The sequence below is a fragment of the Tenrec ecaudatus genome, chromosome 8, assembly GCF_050624435.1.
Source record: "Tenrec ecaudatus isolate mTenEca1 chromosome 8, mTenEca1.hap1, whole genome shotgun sequence".
Classification (NCBI taxonomy): Eukaryota; Metazoa; Chordata; class Mammalia; order Afrosoricida; family Tenrecidae; genus Tenrec; species Tenrec ecaudatus.
The window spans coordinates 117276208-117297332 of NC_134537.1; the positions used below are offsets into that span (position 1 = coordinate 117276208).

Here is a 21125-nt window from a genome sequence, read left to right on the forward strand (position 1 = left end):
TTGTGTTTTTAAAATCTAATTAATGTATTCTCTATGAATAGCCCCATAAATCATAAATGAAGTTTTCTAAAATATTCAGAAATAAGACTAGAAAATTAAATACATTCTTAAATTTTATTTTCTGTCGTTAATATATAATATATTGAAAGAATTAACATTTATTTTAATTTTGATAGATAACCTTGAATTATAATTAATAGGATAAGCAAATCATCCATTAATATACCTCATTGATTAAGTAAGTAGTATATCAGTAGATAGAAATACAATTGTTTTATTTATGAAACTGCTTCCATAAATGACTTACGGCTCTTTAGTAAAAGTACAATAATATTCTAATCATTAACATTTGCTAAAATACAGAAATAATAGACAGAGAGGAAAGGGAAAAAATCATAGTAGACAGTACATATTGGGGAAAGCCACATCAGCATAAAACTTAGCTCTCAGCTTCACAGTAACCAGTTAAAGGGAAGTTAATATTTAATTTAGGGCAAATGTTTCATTATAGTGAATTGATAAGACACCATTAATTTAATTATGGAAGGCCTAGCTGAACCATGGAATTTGAATTATATCAGCATACTCTAAATTGTATTATTGTGTGGGTATATTAGTCATTGTAATAATCCTTTGAAAATATGGGAGGAAGGAAGCTTATGTTAAAGAATAGATCAAAATAACATGAATAAAATATAGCTCATATATATGTAAAGGAGGGCTTAATCATTGACCTCATAGGTAACTTAGGGATATTTATCATGTAGTATCTAGTCCTCTTGAAATCTTATTTATATAATTTAGCTATCAGAACTGTTCCTTAAAACAATTCATGAATAATATTTAATACAGTCTCCAAACAGCACTATACAGCAATATGAAATTCATTGCCATCAAGTCAATTCCGACCCTATAAGACAGAGTGGAACTGCCCCATACCATTTCCAAGGTCACATCTTTCTCCGTGCAGCAGTTGGTGGGTTAGCAGCCAAGTACTTGACCATGGCACCAACAGGGCTTCTCGCAACAATATTAACCAATATATGTAATCATGATGTCAAATTCAGGGGTAACTTATTTTAACAGTCATGTTCAAAATAATATAAATCTGAACTGGTGGGGTGTTATTGTATACTACCTAAGAAGACCAAGTGGTGGGTAAAGATTGGATTGATAATGGCAAGGTTAGTGATTCAAAACCACCTACCACCTGTAGAGAAAGATGAGGTAATTTTTCCCCGTAACAACATATAACCTCGGAAACCCTGCACTTGGTCACTGTGAGCTGGAGCCGACCCAATGACAGAGGCGTTGGGTTTTTAGTGACGGAGGATTATTATGTAAGGTGCCGTTGTCAAGCTGATAGGTGTCACGATACTACAGGTCTATGTACTGTCAGATCACTTGGGTTGAGTTTTGAGGACGTAGTGAAAACACATGGGTGACAATAGGGTGCTGCTAACACAGCCAAGGCTCTGGAGCAGCAGAGCCTGTGTTCAAACCCTGTCCCGCTGTCATTGCCAGATCGTACCTCTCCTTAATTCACTCTCTTCCTCCATAAATGGGATATTATTCTTCATGCCTGTGCATGATTATTACAGGGTTTAGATGAGCTAGAAGCACAGAGCGGTTGAACAGTATATAAAATACCATGAGCACTCACAAAGACTCACTAATAGTAAGACTTATGCTCCTTAAGGTTCTACTTAATATTTAAACCAAAACTCATAAAAATACCTAATTGAAAATGCCACTGCTTCAGAAGGACAGAGGGGAAGGAACATCACATTCTTGACATGTCTACTACGTGTTACACTCCATGTTCGGTCCTTTATCGTATTGCTCCCCTTTAGCCTTCATTACAATGTTGTCAGGTAAGTGTAATACCTGCTTTAGATGAATTGACTTGACTAAGGTCACACCACTGTTAAATTCCACTACAGGCCTCTCATACCTTTTCCACTCTGCCATACTGCTACATCTCAAATTTTCCCCTAGGAATTGCTGAAGCAGGTCTAAGTCAAGGTGCATTCTTAAGAGGAACATATTTTACTCAATGTACTATTTCTCTGAGAAGGTTATTGATGAAATGTTTGAAATGAATACAAATTCATTTAATGTTAACCATGAGATTTTTTAAAACTTTGCTACTCATCTTTAACATTGATACCACTTGTGTGTGTGCTCTGTACAGAAGTAGCATAATGATTTGCCCTTCCTAATTGATTATTTTGTCATTTTTTTTCTTTTTTTTCTTTTGCTATTCTTGGGTTCATTCTGAAATGTGACACGTCATTTGGCCCTTTGTGCTCTATGTCAGCGTCTTCAACTTTATGGATACCATTCTTCTACTAATAGTGTATGTACAACACTTTACATGTTCTTTATGCATAATGCTCTCGTCTGTTTTCCTTAATAATGTTATGTATGTAAAGTGATACCTGCTATTTATTATTTTTATGAATTTATTGAATATAACCAGATGCAATAAATCAAAAATCTTGTTTTCTCAGATTATGAGAAGACTAAAACATACAATGTGACTGTATATTTAACTTTAAATTGAAAAAGAGAAAAAACAATGGTCAACAACTAAAAACTTTATGCATAATATGAAACAGATCCTCAGGCTCTGTGCCTGCAGGACACAGGTATTTAAAGAATTATATCTACTCATTTGATAGGCAGTCTTTGTTCTGATGAAGAGCTATATTAATGAATAGACTTAGCCCCACTCCCTAAGTTTTTATTATTTCTACCTTTTGTTCAGAAATTTTATTATTTAACCTACTTATGATCAATATAAGAAAAATATACCAATATAAGTTGATATCTCTGTCAGTCTTGGTAGACTAGAGAAACAAATCCAGGGAGACTCATGCGTGTAAGAGAGAGCTTTATATCAAAGAGCAATTGTGCATTAAAAAAACATCCCAGCCCAGTCCAGATCAAGTCCTTAAGTCTGATATTAGCCCATCTGTCCATAAATTCTTCTTCAGACTCATCCAACACATGTAATGATTCAGAAGGCAGGAAGATCATAGGTCAGTGGGTGGAAAGTCTTGTGGACACAGTGGTGGTGGAAGCTTCTTAGCATGGCCTGGGTCTTCACGGGGCTCCTTCAGCTCCAGGGCTCTGGCACTATCAGCGCAGCTCCATGTGTCTTGTCAGCAGGAAGACCAGGCAGAGAGAGTGGGACTAGCCACCAGTGAGCTGTTTATCTCCTTCCCACCTCCAAATGAGGTCATCCAGCTGCGACCTGATTGACAGACTAAACTCCACCCCTGCAATCTTAATAGTCTCAAGTTGACACCAGATTATGTAACTACTACCGTGCCTTACCAGTTACATGTTAGATATATTGATGTTGCATAGTATAGCTAAAAGGACTGTAATTTTTCGACTTTTTAAAAATGCAATGTTGAGAGTTCCTTTAAGTGATCTTCCAATACTACTTTCTTCTTATGCTGAAGCTTTTTTTCCTCATCTGTCTCAAGGAAATCAAACTATTGTTGGCTAGCTAGTTAAGTAACTAGGAATAGACCGTGACCTCCACTGAACATATACATGCACAGTTCATTAAACTTTCCCAGGAAGCCATACCTCGTTTGGAAGAATCCCTCAAATTGTAAAAAATATTCCACCTGAGAAGCCTTTTAATTCAGAGTACGGTTACACAATTCAGTTATAGTGCACAATTCTAAAACCAGGTGTGCTGCCTCTTGTATTGGATAGTTCGTCAAAATCCAAACATCAAAGACCAAGCCTGATCTAGATTAAAGCATATATACCCAGAGGTTGATTCCGTATAAAGTAAGTCAGCACACCTCAACTAGGAATACGTCTGGGCAAATGTCTTTGGCGGAGAAACAAGCCAATTTCATAGGATTTATTATTAATTTGAAAGATGCTTTAAATATATGTAAAATTTACATCTGTTTTGCATTACAGTCTTCATTTTTTTATTTAAAGAGTTCTGTTAATGCTTTTAAAATGCATAAGAATATATAAGTTGAAAATCTCACAGATTATAATGTAATATGTTTGACAAAAAGTCAATGTTAATATTTATGTCTATTGTTTATTTTTCTAATCTATTATGTCATTGCATGAACTGTTTTCTTATGGCAATATTTACTTCCAACTTTCAACTCACAGTTTTTATGTAGTATAATTATATGGTTCTCACAGTTATTATTTCTCACAGAGATCTTAAGAGGAACCAGATCCTAATACAGCTTTATATTGGGATACACCAAGCTAGATATGCAAGCATATTGCTGTCATTCTGGCATTAAGAGAATAATATTGAAGACCCGATTTAAATTGCATTTATTATTATATTGTGCATACTAATTTGAGGGGAAAGTAATTTTAAGATTTTGCATTTTATTGTAGTTGTTATTTCTTTTATTTGAAGATCCCTAGCCCAGGGATCAGCAAACTGTGGATGCAGCTTTTGGGGTACGTACATGTGGCTCTGAAGCAAAATTGAACAAATGTGAAGGATATTATTCAGTAATAGGGATTTCATTTGCTTGTAAAAATATGTTTATCACTCTGGAATAATTTTTAAATTGTTGTGAGGAACAAGATTGTTTCTTTAGTCTCAAAAGTTTGCTGTCCTTTGGTAAAGCTTATGGTAACAGTGATGTAACTTAATGTCATTTTAATTTTCATTGCCTTAAATTAATTACATGAATCTAACCTTTTTCCTATAATAAATTTTTGCTCAAAGTAATGATTACTTTCAAAACATGCATAAAAAGGGAGATCCGTTTAAATTGGAAAAAATTCAGAATTTTATATGAGATATCGTTGAAGCACTTAAAACGTATTAATATAATTTTTCAAATTAACTGATAACGACTAGTTTCTGGGATTATAATAACGTCAACTGGAGAGATGAAGTAGCTGAATGGCAGCCTGCAGACTGCTAATGTCTCCGTCTTCAGGAGGAAGTCTCCTCGGGAAGGGCGCTGACCCTCTGGGCGTTTACTGTATAGAGAGGAAGGTAGTGGCGTTAGCAGTAGCACCTTCCAAAACATACTCGCCCTGGAGTAGATCTTCCTATGTTGAGTCCAATTAATTTTCCCTTCTCTTTGAAGCATTAGCACACTTCTTTGTCTTCATGGAGACGAGATTACTTTCTAGCCTTCTTTGTTTCAAATAACCCTGATTCTTTGCATATTTCTGAGACAGCCACGCCTATTATGCATCCATAGTAATAAAATTTAAAAGATTCAGATGTCAGTAATATATTATTTTGTCCTGCCTCTTAATATATTTGTTAGTTTTAAAAATATTCTAATGACACTAACTTCACTGTAATTGAATATATATCAGTTTTTATACCTGCTCTTTGAAATGTTTTGAGACATAGTTTATGGGCTAAAACAGTGTCATATTCCTAAATGATCTGTTTAAAAAGAATGTGTATTTTTCTCCACTTTGAGATATAATACTCTGTTGTATATGTGCATTGGGCCAAGCATGTTAGCATGTGTTCTAAAACTTTCCTGTCATTTCTAATTGATTTTTTTCTAGTTGATTCTATTAGTATTTTAAATTATACACAGTGTTAGTAGATTTCATTTCTACTTGCAACATCTGTTTTTGCTTCATGTATTTTGAAACATTACTGCCTCTCTAAGAATAATTGATTACCGTAGTTATATCTTTTTACTGACCTCAACTGTTTATCATTAAAGAAGGGAGCTCCAGAAATTTATGGAATAATTCTATTATCTTTTAATTACATTTTCTTTAAACTCTTTGAGGACCCCACATAGTATCCCGAGGCCTCTAGAAATCTTTTTACCTAAAGTTTATTGTAGTCATTGACAACATAATATTCCCACTTTTGTTTGGTTTGGTTTAAGAATTTTTTATTGCTCTTTTATATTTTGTTCAGGAGTCCCTGGGTGGTGCAGACTATTGTAAGTGCTCAGAAGATTGACAATTCAAGCCCACCCAGAGAGATCTAGGAAGACGGGCTTGCTTCCAAGGGACAGCCCTGACAACCTTAGGAAGCATTTCCACTCCGTACAAATGGGGTTGCCAGGAGTCAGAATTGACTCCTTGGCAATTAACACCAACAAATTTTTTATTTTCTCTTTCCTCTTATGGTGGTTATTTATGTGATTTTTCAAATGTATTTTAATTCAGAAAATATAAACAGAAAATAAAATGAAGAAGAATGAAAGCATAGCCACATTTTTGTTATAGAGAAATATAATATTACAATGTACTCAAAAGCTTCTTCATGACTTTTTCCCTCAAAAGATAGCCCCAATTAGGACTTTTATGTAAATCACTTAATTGCTTTGCTTTGTGGGTTTTACCAGTCTACTTATGTATCCTAAACAATATAGCTCAACTTTACTAATTTTGTACTTTCATATCAATGAATTCATATTGTATGATTTTTTTTCCTGTGCCTGGCATCTTTCGCTGAACATTGGAATTGTCTGTTTCATCTGCATGGTTGTTTGTAGTGCTTAATTCATTTACTTGTGTTGGTGTAAGCAGTGGTTCTCAATTTTTTTGTCTTGGATCCCTTTGTTTAATTTTTTTAATGGAAAATCCAAAAGAATTTTTATTCACATGGGTTATATCTGTCTAAATTTAGTATATTAGAAAATAAAACAGAAATTTAAAAATAATTATTCATTTGTTTTTAAATATAAGAATAAACACCACATAACTGAAACACTTTCCTCTTAATATAGTGAGAAGTATAATAGTGTTTTAAATTCATAGACAATAGAAAACAGTGAAATTCTCGTATCTGCTTTTATAGTCAGTCTGTTGAAATACTTTGTTTTGGCAATATGTACAGTTTCCTTTGGAGTGGCCAGGTCACTTGCTTCATTTTTAGTAAAATGTCATCGGTATTTGGATCGAAGTCTGACTAGCGATAGTTGACCTGCCAGTTGTTCTTTAATGTGGTTCATGAAAAGCATGGCGAGTTGAGCTTGGGTCACAGACCATCACCGCCATAGGACTTCTGTATTGTAGACATCCTGCTCATTTTAGCCCATCAGATATTTAAGGGAATTATTTTACTCTTCAGCAAGTCCATTCTTAAATCAGCTAATTTTGTTGTTGTTGTTGTTGTTGTTTTGCTGTGAGTGTTCGGGACAGAAATGTGATTAATAACTGAAGAATGTAATTAGTTTTGGGTCTTCGGTGTCGCCACCTTGGTTTCTGCAAAGGCCACAGCACCAGTTGTACCTGCCTTTCCTCCTTCCCTCCGTGTGACTGTCGACTCAGCGCCATTATAAATACTGTCTGTAACGACCATGTGAGGAGATGTGTCACTTTTATTGCTTTGTCCAGTGTTTATAGTTGGAAGGTTGGTGTTAGCATTAAGAGAAGCCTGTCTTTTTCAAACGTTCTCTCTCTATATTTTAGGTATATCTTGTTTGAAAGCATATTTTATTTTCATTGTTTCATTAATCATGTTCTAGTCTAATTATTATTAATTTGTTGATCTATTTTCTTACTGGCTGTTTTAAGATCTTTTTGCCTTTGGTGTAATTTAATTTTAATACAGCATATGGGTTCATTCTACTTTCTATCATGGGATTTATTAGGCTTCTCTATTGTTTTTCTTTCACTGAACATTCACTGCCATTATCTCTCTAAAATTTCTCTCTTTCTCATTTTTACTACTATTTTTTATGCTTTCAGTATATACTGTTCTCTCCAATATGTCTTAGCCTCTCTTTAAGTTGCCATACTTTAATAAATAATAATTAATATACATACTGATAGTGTCAATTAGCAATAACATCAATATACGGATAATTAATAATAATGTCTTTCATTTTTCCATGCTGCATTCTATATTATAATCTCTTCATATTTGTCTTTACAATTAATTATGTTATATATTCCCTACATCTAATATGCTTTTAAATTTTAGTGGTTACATTTTTCACTTCTAGACATTTTTTCCCCTTATTCTAACCATCCTAATCACTCTTGGAAATCTTTTTTCCCCTAAATAATTCTTTTAGATTTAACTTTCCAGTTTTTTAAACTATTTAAATATATTTTATACTGTATAAAATTACTTGTAATAACAAGTCTTCAAGCTTCATTTTACTGTTTGCTATTTTGCAAGCTGTCACCCATGATGACACGTTCTTTTGTATTCCATGATTTGGTATTGCAAGTATGCTTTTTAGAATATTTTGATGGGGATTCTTTAAAGTCTGAGTTAAGAGTATTTTTATAGCAGGGAGGATTTGTGTTTGGCCTGTCATTGTTTTGCCCTAGACAACTGCCGCAACTGGTTTCTTCACATTATAATTCTTGGGTTACAGTTTTAAGGGCTCCAGTTGTCCTACAAAGCTGTTAAAGTTATGATTGTCTCCCATTTGCTTGTTTGTGGTTGTTTGGGTTTGCATGTGTTTTAAATATCACAGTCACTGGAGGCTTGCTTATTGCTATGGTGCTAAACCCATTTCAGCAGACCTTTCAGATCAAGATTGGGAAGAAAGGACTGATAATTTACTGCTAAGTGCAGACCGGTGTAAACCTTACCGCTTACGCAGATGGCTCAGTCTATACTGAATGGTTGTGACAACCCAGCACTAAGCAGTGTTTCTTTCCATGGTGCATGCATGGGTTAGCGCTAGTAGGGAATGAACTCAGGGGCAGCTTAATAACCGCAATGATGGTAAAGACCTTTATTTGCTGTCTGCTTATTTTCTCCCCTTAATTGAACTCCAGCTTTATATTATTTGCCCACTTGAACACAGACCTCTTTAAGACACCATTTTTTTGCCTATCACAGTAATAAATTCTCTACTTGGTCTTTTTCTTTCTTTTCTTTCTTTCTCTCCTTCCTCCCTTTCTCTTTATTTATTCCTTTCTGGCTTTCATGGCTTTCATTCGGCTTATTGTAAACACACCATTATATTGTTCTGATTTTCAAGATTCCCACTACTTTTGCATATTTTGAAATTTTATTCTTAATTTTAATCAAATCACTGATAAAACGACTAAAAACCGACTCCATTAACAGACATACTATTCAGAAATAATATATTTTAGAATTTTTACTTTTCTTTTTTCTCTTCTCCAAAATTATATATTGACTATGTAGGTGTTCATGTCGATATGGTTAGGCTAATTTTAACCGTTAATATGTTGTATTTTTCTCGTTTCCTTAATGTGTATGTGATGTGATGATCAGTGTGTGAAAGTAGAGAAGGGACAAAATTTCACAAAAGGAATCATTCATGCTATCTTCCTAATAATTATGTGCATTAAACCTTAAGAGAAGTTTAGCAGTCCCTTTCTTGTTCTATACTAACTTACTAAGTTTTAATAAAAAGTTAATCTTTTTTAAAATACTGAAACAATTTGCAAAGTAGTCAGTCCAGCTAATTACATATTGAATATAATGCACATATGTATAGTTTTTTTAAAATGAACATTGTCAGTTTTACATTCAGTGATTTTTACTTATTTAGCTCATGACCTGGTTAAACCTTATTTAGTTACAAAAAGGTAGTGAACAGATTTACTCTCATTATATTTTGGTAAAACTTGTCTTTGTATTATTTTTGTGTTAAGTAATACTTTATTATTAGCATTCTTAAAGATCTTGTTAACATATTAGCAGCTAATAACAATGGATTAAAATTTAGAGGATTTTAAAAAATAACTCCCAACTAAACACATAATTTTATTCATCATACCAGACTTTTGAGGATTAAGGCACCCCATTTTTTTTTGGTTATCATACATTAATTCCTTATTAACTCGTAAGTACACCAAACCTGAAAACCTATGACATCTCTGATAAATCCTTTTGGAAACTCATTTAATTATTTTTATAGATAGAAATTCAAATTAGGTTAAGTTCCTACTTTTTTAAGTTTTAAAAGTTTTTCTTTAATTTTTTAAATGGTGCTCACTTAATGTTACATATTATGGGAAATAGATATATAGTCTGGACACTGTGGCATTGAGATTTGCACTATTAGCAAGAATACTTATGTCTATTCTCAGTCTTTTACAATCTACTAGAGCTACCACATCCTATCTTACAGACCACAGCAAATGATAGGTCTTGGACGACAAGAGGATTACAAATGATGCTTTTAATTTAGCATTCATATATGAAGTTTAGACTATGTTTTTTCATTTGGATATCTTCTAACAAATTAGCCAAACCTTAGATAGAAGCTAGAGTTTTCTCCTTGGAGTAAAAATTAGAAAGTATCTTATTAATTTATAATGTAGACACCTACAAAATCCCTAAGAAACTCCAACTGGTTTGATTTAAACAGGCTTATTTGTTTTTGTTGAAGTTTGAATTTTTACCTTGCTTTCTAAAGTATGGTTATAACAATTTTCATAGAATGATTAATAAGCTGTGTAATAGCCAACATTAATTGTATTTTAAAGTAGGCGTGATTTTTATAGTTTACCATAAAATTATAAAATTACTTAAGTGTTTTCTCACATGAATTTACTTCACAGAGAGGGTGAATAAATTTCTATTTTACATGTTCTAAAAGTGATGCACTTTTCAGTGTAAGCATGTGAGGGGGAGAATTTGATTCTTTTTGACAAAGCCTCCTGGACTTAGAAATAGTGGTTGTGTTCCCTGACACCTTTGGCGTGGCCGCGAGTTTACCAGCAGTGTAATGTAATACTGTTGGGTGCCCCGCAAATGAAAAAGGTAAGCTAATGTGTTTTCTTTTCTTTCAAGGTTGGTTAGAAGAGATTTAAAGTGTATAAATTATCAGTCTTCTGTGACTGTTCTTTAGATTTCAGTTGTGCTTCTTAAAACTTCTACAGGTACTTAAAACAGATGGCGAAGAGCTTATCTCCAGAAGTTACTGGGATACACTGAGACGGAACACAAGTCAGGCACTCTTTGCCGACCTCGCAGAGGTATAATTAAATTTCATCCAGGTCCTGGGCCTGTTTTCCATTTTGCTCATCTAATCTTCATTTCATTTTATATCACAATAATAGAACTGAAACGCCTTGTATACATTCTATATTAAAAAGCCCTAATTGCTAAATATAAGCTATCAGCTATGCTGTCAAGACTAGTAACGTGACCTAAAATAATCCATTATAAATTGCTTGTTGTGTTAAACATGATGCTTCCATGTAACTAAAAGAATTGCTTCCAAGAAATTTGAAAATAATAATTTATAGTGTCCCTGAAAATTTTCAGCCTTGCAATTTACCAGTGTTTCTTGAAATGCTGAAATGTTTAACTTGGTGAAAAGTAGTTATGATAAACTCATTGCCGTTGAGTGTGTTCTGATATATAGTGACCCTACAGGAGAGAGTAAGAACTGCCCAGGTGGGTTTCTGATACTGTAATTCTTTATAGAGGTAGAAAGCCCTATCTTTCTCCTATGGGGTGGTGGTTTTGAACTTCTGACCTTAAGGTTAGCAACCCAATGCATAACCCACTGTACCACCAGGGCTCCTCGCAGTGTTACGATTATTGTTATTAAGTGCCATCAAGTTAGTTCCAACTATAGCAACCCTGTGTCAACACAACAAAACACCGCCTGATCCTCTACCATCCTCACAATTGTTCTTATGTTTGAGCCCTTTGTTGCAACCACTGTGTCCATCCACTGTGTTGTCCAGAACCTTTTTTTTTCACTACCCCTTCATTCAAGCTTGATGACCTTCGCCAGGGACTGGTTTCTCCTGAGAACGTCCCTGAAGTATATGATGAGACAAAAATCTCTCAATCTGTGCCTCTAACAAGCATTCTGGCGTATTTCATACAAGAGAGGTTTGTTTGTTCATTTGGCCGTCAAAAATAATTTTCAGTATTCTTGGCCAGTACCATAATGCAAATGCACCAATTCTTCTTCAGTCTTCTTTATTCAGTGTCCAACTTTCAAAGGCCTATGAGGTGATTTAAAATACCATGACTTGGGTTAAGTGGTGCACCTTAGTCCTCAAAGTAGCATCGTTCTTTTTCAATTCTCTAAAGAGGTCTTGTGCAGCAGATTTACCCAGTGCAGTGGGACTTTTGATCTTTTGACTGCTGTTTCCATAAGCATTTACTCTGGATCCGAGCAAGATGAAATCCTTGACAGTTTCCATCTTTTCTCCTTTTTTCATGATGTTACCTCCTGGTATTCAATACAAAAGATTTATTGGAATGTTATGATAGACTTAAGCAATTAAATTTCTTGTCAGCTATTCACTGGGCTGCTGATCAAAGGTCTGCTGTTCAAACCTCCCAGGCTCTCTATGGGAGAAATATGAGACTGTCTGTTCCCATAAAGATTTAGAGCAGTGGTCCTCAACCTACCTCATGCCGTGACCCCCTAACACAGTTCCTCATGTGGTGGTGACCGCCCTCCCCCCCCCCCAGCCATTTTCGTTGCTACTTCATAACTGTAATCTTGCTACTATTCTGAATCAGACGACCCTTGTGAAAGGGTCATTGAGAACCGCTGGTTTAGAGCCTCAGAAGTTGGATTCGTGGTTCTTATGAATTGGAATCAATTAGATAGCAATGAAAATATTAACAAAGTATGCCTTGTCAAGATGGTAGTGGGGGTGTGGAGCAGACATGCCATGAAAATAGTCCATCAAAGGTGAGGTAATACAGAAATTGTTTTGAGATTGTTAGTGCTTGGTGAAAATAAAAACCACACTGACTTTTATTCAGTTTTATTGTTTTTTCACTCTGTTCACATATGTGCCTTACCTCTGCTTCTGGGGTGAACTGCTGCACCACCCTACCCTTGTTACGCCACTGTTAATAGGAATCCTCAGCCATATTAAAGATGGCTATCTGTCTTGCCATACAGGGCTTTTCAGTGAATTCTAAGAGAGAAAGCTTTCAGTACTTTTTCCAGCATTCGTTGCTTGTTTTATACTTCGACTTTAAAAAAATACACCTAAACGTGGTCAGGAGACACAGTCTGGAATCGAGTGTGACTTCTGTTGCCCGTATGTCGGACATTACTTTGCTTACATCTGTACACTAGAGCACTTAGGTCTGCTCATTTTCATCATGCTTAATTTAAAATGCCAAGACAAATAAAATACTTCCCTATGTTTTCTCTTATATGCATATATTATAATGATCATATTTATAGCAATTATAAGCAATTACCTTTTAAAGGTTACTTGTTAAACTTGAGCTATTTAATTGAGGAATAAAGAAGGAGTATATGTTTTATTTATAAATATTTTTCATTGATTATTTTTAAAAATCTTTTACTGAGCCATATCAGAGCAACTGTGAGTCCCTACAAGCTAACTGTAGCCTTGCTTTTGGGCTTCAAATAGACAAACATGTCAATATTGCCTGTCACCCTACTAGAATATACACCTCTCTACTTTCAGTGTTTTTTCATTCCATTTAGTCTGATGTTTGATGTAGAATTAAATTTAAATTTTGAAAGACTTAATTCCAGATGAACAGTCAGCTCTTATAAACTCAGATGATTATATAATTTTGTATAAGATCTTTTAAAATGTTTGTAGCTCTAACAGTAGTGTGATATTACTAGCTTTGACCAACTCCTGCGATCCAGTTCTACAGATAACTCCCCTTCTCAGCTTTCTGTGACCTTACCTTGACAGCTTGAAAGAAGTCATGATGGGAATATTAATACTGCAGAAATTGGCAAGAACTACAAAACATGGTTTTTTTCTCCTGATACACAGTTTATCAGTAAACCATATGCTTTATTAATTCATATTATGATCTTGTACTAGATTAATTACCTCAACTATGAAAGCAAGTTTGATAGAGAAGCAGAAAAAGAAACAGAATTTTATTACATTACTGTCCCATACTTGTTTGATCAATATGCAAATACCAGAAATGGACTATAAATGTAGAAGAATGCAGCATCAAGATTGGAAGGAGCCTTATTAAAAATCTTTGCTATGCAGATTACAACCTTTCTTGGTGAAAGAGAAGAAGAATCAAAATACTTACTGATTAAGAGCTAAGACTGCAGCCTACAGTATGGATTACACCACATCATAAAATAAAAAGCCTCACACCTGGACCAATAAGGACTAGTAGACCTGGTATAGCAGTTGCTAAGTGCCTGGCTGCTAAACGTCGTTAGTTAAAATACACCAGTTGATCCATGGGAAAAGATGTGGCAATGTGCTTTCTCATACAGAACACAACCTTTGGAACCTTTGGGATACTTTTACACTATAACATATGGTCACTATCAGTTAGAATCAATTCTTGTTGGCAGTGGGGTTGCTATTGGACTGTAAGCAGCATCATGAGAAATGGAGAGAATAATGAGATTGTCAAGGATTTCATAGTATAATAAAATTGTTGTGATGAAAATTTGAATATGTCACAGCTAAAACTATTTTCTGACCAAAAACCATATTTAATAAATTTTACTGCAACTATAAATTATAATGTAATTATTGAACTACTCCTGCCTTATCAGTTCAGGAATGATAAGGATTATTTAAGTTCTTATGAAGAACTTTAATTTATATACTTCAAATATTACTTATACTTTATAAATTTTAATTGAGTATCCAAAAATTTTATTGACAAAAGTTTCAAGATTCCCTCTAGACTTGGACAGAACTTTCTGGGATTTTTCCATTTCAATCAATAAAAAATAATGTTTGAGATCGCTGAAGACAAATGTGTGCATAAAAGATATAGCATCTGGAGTCTTAAAGGCTTGAAGATAAATAAACGGCCATGTAGCTCAGAAGCAACAAAGCCCACACGGAAGAAGTACACCAGCCTGTGTGACCACGAGGTGTCGAAGGGATCAGGTCCAGGCATCAAAGAACAAAAATCATATCACTGTAAATGAGGGGGAGTGCAGAGTAGGGACCTAAAGCTCATCTGTAGGCAACTGGACATCCCCTTACGGAAGCATCACGGGGAGAAGACGCGCTAGTCAGGGTGCAGTAGAGCAATGATGAAACATACAACTTTCCTCTAGTTCCTAAATGCTTCCTCCCCCACCACTATCATGATCCCAGTTCTACCTTGCAAATCTGGCTAGACCAGAGGATGTACATTGGTACAGATAGCAACTGGAAACACCGGGAATCCAGGTCAAATGACCCCTTCAGGACCAGTGGTGAGAGTGGTGATACCTGAAGGGTAGAGGGAAGGTGGAGGAGAGAACTGATTACAGGGATCTACATATAACCTCCTCCCTGGGGGATGGACAATAGAAAAGTGGGTGAAGGGAGATATTGGACAGTATAAGATCTGACAAAATAATAATTTATAAATTATCAAGGTTTCATAAGGGAGGGGGGAGAGAGGAGGGAGGGGGAAATGAGCTGATATTAAGGGCTCAAGTAGAAAGCATGATTTGAGAATGAAGATGGCAACAAATGTACAAATGTGCTTGACACGATGGATAGATGTAAGGATTGTGATAAGAATTGTACGAGCCCCCAATAAATTGATTTATTAAAAAATGCAGCCTAAACCCTGTTCAATAAAAACAAAAGATATATATATATATATATATATATATGTTTGAAGGATATCTTCAAACTCTTCAGTGTTTTATGTAAAATATGTTTAATCAAAACAAGTTAGATAATGGCCTTTCATATATTTGGGTTCTTTTGTGGCTTTGTTTTCTCACTTTGTTTTGAATACACCTGAATTCATTTTATTTTAACAATGAGCCCAAGAATCAAAGGGATAAAGTCTATTTTTGTCTCACCCCTTAAGTGATTTAAGTTATATAACACTGTTAGGATACCAAGGACACTGGTTTAGTTTTCAATGAATCTGAACAGTACTCTGTTTCATTGAATGGGGAAAAAAATGTTTTCACCATTTCCATTTTCTAATTTTTTTCTCCTGATGTCAAACTGTTACTTATGCTTCTGTGGATCTGGATTACCTGGATAAATGCAACCTAAATCTAATAAGATTTTGTTGATGAAAGACTGTAAGTGAAGACCTGCTCTGTTCAAGGGGCCTGAGAAAAACTGCCTGAATGAGGTCATTGTTCAAAAGCTGTATAAAACAATGCCATCTACATTTCAGTGTGTTATGTCTTCAGGTAAAGGACATCACACACCTGGAGAAAAACACTCAGTAATTATGCTATCTGAGTTCACTAACTTTTGCTATTCACTAAATGTCTCATTTTAAGGCATTCCCCCCTCCACAGATCTAGGTAATGTCTATATGTAGTTTCAGCTATGAAAAAGAAATCAGAATGCACTATGTAAAAATGCTGTTTCTTCCATGAAGACGTAACTTTGGTATCTCTTCTGTCTTGTTCTTTTCCAGGGCCCTTTTGTGTGTTCTGAGAGTTTCTTAAAATATATGTAGCAAAACTAAATACTAGCTAAAATTTAGAGAATATTTATAATATGTCTGCCACGGGGCTAATGATTTCTATCCATCATTTAATCTTTCAGAGCACTCTTTGACACATGGACTGTTCTTATTCCCGAGAGTAGTGCTCACGCCCTGGGGGGGGGGTGGTCACGAACTCAGTCACATTCTCTACTCTAGAGAAGAGGCTCAAAATGAGCCAGAGTTCATGGTCAAATGAAAAGACAAGGCAAAATGCAGAGGAGAAGGCAAATAAGACAAGGAAGAAGGAGATGGAGGAAAGAAAACCTATGAAGTTACTTTAAAGAAGAGATTTTCTTAGACCATTAACACTTACCATAAGGCTGCCACTGCCAGGTCTGCCAAGGATCACATAAAGGTCCTGGATGGATTGGAAGACAAGAGGCTTCTTGGTCATATTGAGATTACGTGGGACACACTATCTTTATTTTTAGCTTTGGAACCGAACTCTCCTCCACATTTGAATTTTCACCTCTCTCAACTGCCATTGAGTCAATTTCAACTCCTAGTGAACCTACCAGATGGTAAAACTACCCCTGTGGGTTTCTGAGACTAATTCTTTATGGGAGTAGAAAAACCTCATTTTTCTCCCCTAGAGCAGCTGGTGGTTTTGAACTTCTGATCCTGTGGTTAGCAGCCCAGTGCATAGGATAGAAAAGTCGGAGGAGGTAGAAGGGATAAGTACACTTAGGAGATGGCAGTGTTGGGTTGGTCAGAGGGTATGTGACTTGTTGAATGTGAAACTATGTAAACTTCCACCTAATTTATAATAAAAGGCTTTCTCTAAAAAAGAAACCTCTTAAGGACTATTAGCTCGGTTATAGTTAAAACTTTCATTTTTAAAACTTAGCAGATCAGCTTGAGTACAGACAGAAACATCTAGTATTAATTTCTTACCCTTTCGCAAACTTGTGTAAACATTTTCTTGAAATAAATTAGAGATGCTCCAAAGTAATTTTATTACTATGGTTTCATCTAAATAGAATATGATCTATTGGAGCATCAATAATATGGAACTCAGGAAGATAGCGTGGCTGACGGAGCTGCTTTGTGAGGCGGAGAGTGTCCTATTGTCAGTCAGTCCCATGACAACCAGTGTATCTGAGAATTGACAATTTGGGGGCATCCTTTAAAACATGAATTTTCAAGTTGATTAGGAAAATTCAAACTAAATTATTTACATTTTTTCATTTTTAGGTGATTACTAAAGAATTATAACTTTTGTGTATAGATACCCTAAATGCATAATTTGAGGATAAAAACTTAAAATAATACAGTTGTTTTTAATTTTATATCTTTAAAATTGTTCCTTTTAGGATAAAAAGAATTTCACTCAAACTTCTATTTTCTGATTTTGAGCTTAGTTTTACGTTCTGCTGCATATATTTATATATCATTGTAGGGGTACAAGTGGCTAAGCACTCGCTGAGAATAGGAAGGTGGAGGGCGGTTCAAACTGCTAAGCCACTCTGACGTGTCAGGACCATGTGTCAGCGCACGTCGCTGATGGGTGCCTTCCCTGTGTGGCAGTTCTGCCCTGTCCTCTAGGTTGCCAGGGCCACACAGTTGGCACCCATGGCAATCGGTTTTAGTTTGGGTTTGTTTGGGGTTGGTTATTGTTGTTTTGCTTTGTTTTTGTGGTTATATTCTCACGTTACTATATCTGCAAATTGATAAAAGTCCTTTGGATATTATTCCTATTTGTGATTTTTTTAAGCGTGCTGATGACATCACAAGTTTAGTAGCAGATACTACACTTCTTGTACACTTTTTTGGAAGGAAAGGAAAAGCTGAGCTCAACTTTGAAGACTTTTATAGGTAACCTTTAATTTTTATATTTATATTAAAAACTGTTAGCACAGTAAATTTAGAAGGGACTTATCAGTACCTGTAAGTGGCTACAGTGGTATTTGCAAGAGGAAAATACCAAACAATAAAAAACTAACTGGGTCACTAGATTGATATGTCCTACATATTTCAGAAGAAACTGGGTTGCCAATTTATTATTTTTAATGTGCTATAACAATATCCCCCCCAAAAAATTAAATAAACTTCAGTGTCATTGGGTAGATTCTAGCCCAGAGTGACCCGACAGGACAAGGTAGATGGACCCGTGTTTCCGAGACTGTACCCTGTACAGGAACAGACAGCCTCCCCTCTCTCGCACAGTTACAATAGCAAGGACCTCTGTAGTGTTGAGTCTCTTCCCTGCTCTGTGAAGTACTTTTGGTATCTTAATTTTAGAGATGAGGAAACCCAACCTGAGGAGCTAAGTTAGATGCCACAATCGTTAGATGGTTAAACTTTATATAACTTGGGCCCTTTTCTTTTCCATTCATAAGGAACAATTCCATGAAGCTTTGTATCATTACATAAGTAAATTATTTCCATATAAGTTTTATGGGATCATGTTATGTTCTTCGCCCTTTATTATATTTTTGGCGCAGATTCATGGATAACCTCCAGACAGAAGTTTTAGAAATAGAATTCCTTTCCTACTCTAAAGGGATGAATACTATCAGTGAAGAAGATTTTGCTCATATTCTTCTGAGATATACAAATGTGGAAAATACATCAATATTTTTGGAAAATGTGCGTTACAGTATACCTGAAGAAAAGGTATTTAATCCCCTGTGTTTGTTTTGTTAAGTATGTTATCATGTAAGTGTAAGAAAATACAGAATTTTTACAATTCTGTAAAGGTTGTATTACACTGTAGGTTATTTTCATTTATATGCTAAGGGCTCTGGCTAATATTTTTTGATCAACTTTTCTAAGATTGCTAAAAACCCCTAAGGGTATTAAAATTCTTTTTTTCAAATTACCATTTTTCAAAAGAATTCTGCTGAGCAATATGCTTTAACTACATAGCTTCATGAACGACTACATAAGCATCACCTCTTTCAAAGCTGTTGATGTTGACATCATTTCAGTCACACCTGATTCTGGAATACTCTGAATAAAGGGTCGTTTGCAGATAGCCATTGGTAGTGCGCGATCTTATCAGCAGTTGAAGCTAGGTTTTTCAAAGAGCTGTGATGGCATGCATGGTTAAGAACCTGAACAGGGATTGTCTGCTTGTGTAGCAGCACATGTGTTGTCAGCAATTGTGAGTAATTGCAGTATCTGGTGCTATCTGAACGCATCACTGCGACTACATAGAATGATGTTCCACGTGGCCCTTCAAGCATGAGATGTTTTGAACATATTGCCTTCTGTTTGTGTATAGAAGGATCAGGTTAATCTGTCCTGGAAAAACATGCACATAGTTTGACTTTGTTTAGATTAGATCCGCGGTGTCCGTGCTAAAACAGTTCTCCATGCCTACTTAGGAAGGAAGACACAGATTGGGTGTATTTAGCCGTTTGTTTGCATTTTCTCAGGATCACAAGCTCTTGTCTGCTTTGCAGGTGTTAAACTAAAGTTTCCTATTTCATAAGTATTACCATAAAAAATAAACTTTGGAAATTATAGTATTTTGTCAGCCTTTTTTGGTATCATCTAGGTCCATAAGACTCCCCACTTTTTTTCATTAAATAGAAACATAAAAATTAGTGATTCAAAGGTTAAATGCAAGAGTAGAAGTGTTATAAATTACTTCATACTGTTTCTTCAACTAGTTTTACAATCTAAAATCACTTACAAATAATAAACTTTTTAAGAATTTAAATTCAGCTTCTGAAAACTTCTCCTTGGTAGAAATATCATCATGGTAGAGTTAAGCCGTCGCATCAGAGCCCATACGCCTCACAGAAATGAAAAGCCCTATGAAGCATTCTGGTAGAAAAGAAACGTTTGGCAAGTGGACAAGCACTGGTGGAATATTTACTTTGTGCTATGCTCCGTCCTCACTCCACCCCACGCCCTAAACATATTACCTTGTCAAAACTCAGAAGAATCTCCCAGGTAGAGAGAAGAAAGCTGAGACTCTCAAGTGTTTGCACACTCCCCCAAGGATTCTAATGCAGGGCACTCGGAGTCAATGAGAGTCCTACCACCCCTTTCTTAATTTGTGTTTACCATTCATGCCTTTCCCTCTGGAAGAATATGGGTAGTCCCCAGCTTGTGACGGAGTTCCTGTCTAGTGACTCCATTGTAAAATGGTTCTGATAGGCACACACCTGTTTTTATCGTTACTTTTTAAAGAAAGCAGTGTCTTTATAGATGGTCCTTGTCTTTCAAACCTTCTGAGGACGTAACAGACTACAGTATTGCATGACGTGCAGAACAAAAGCCTGATATTAAGTATGGTTCGTCATAACTGGAATCCTGGTGAGTGAGGGACTCTCTATGGCAACTGCTATTATTGGAATAACACCATCTCTAAAACATTTTCATTTTATTTATGACACAAGTTCCTATCAACCATCTGCTGTCTACTAGGCCTAGCCTATACCCTGGGGATCAAGATACAAGATAAGCATAATCTCTCTCAAGGAAATAAATTTTAGTGAGGAGATAAAATAAGCAAACAAATTAAGTAAATTTTATAGGGGGTTTCAAAAAAATTGTGGAAGAATTCTATTGTGTTTTATCCTACGTTCTACAAACTTTTTGAAGCCATGCATACGTTCATGTTGTGAAAAATGCTGTGGAAGGGACCAAGAAACGTGAGACTTAGAAAAAGTGGATGATCAGGAACGTTTTTCTGAAGAGATGGTGTTGGAGCTGTTATCATGAAAACTACACAAAATTCTAGTTGAAGACCATTCAAGTCCGAGGAGACGGCCAATGACAAGGGCTCTAGGAACTAAAACGCTGAGTACATTTG

At 35.4% G+C, this 21125-nt stretch overlaps 1 protein-coding gene across 2 annotated transcripts in view; it reads left to right on the plus strand.

Annotated features, from left to right (window-relative positions):
* Nucleotides 1–21125, plus strand: part of MICU3 (mitochondrial calcium uptake family member 3) — a 114171-nt gene that overhangs the window by 72782 nt on the left and 20264 nt on the right. Inside the window, exons 8-11 of one of the 2 annotated variants that reach the window (XM_075556761.1) lie at nucleotides 2321–2359; nucleotides 10825–10920; nucleotides 18072–18172; nucleotides 18802–18973. In XM_075556761.1, the coding sequence (XP_075412876.1) occupies nucleotides 2321–2359; nucleotides 10825–10920; nucleotides 18072–18172; nucleotides 18802–18973 (408 nt within the window). The remainder of the gene's footprint in view (nucleotides 1–2320; nucleotides 2360–10824; nucleotides 10921–18071; nucleotides 18173–18801; nucleotides 18974–21125) is intronic. The other variant, XM_075556762.1, reaches the window with a different exon arrangement.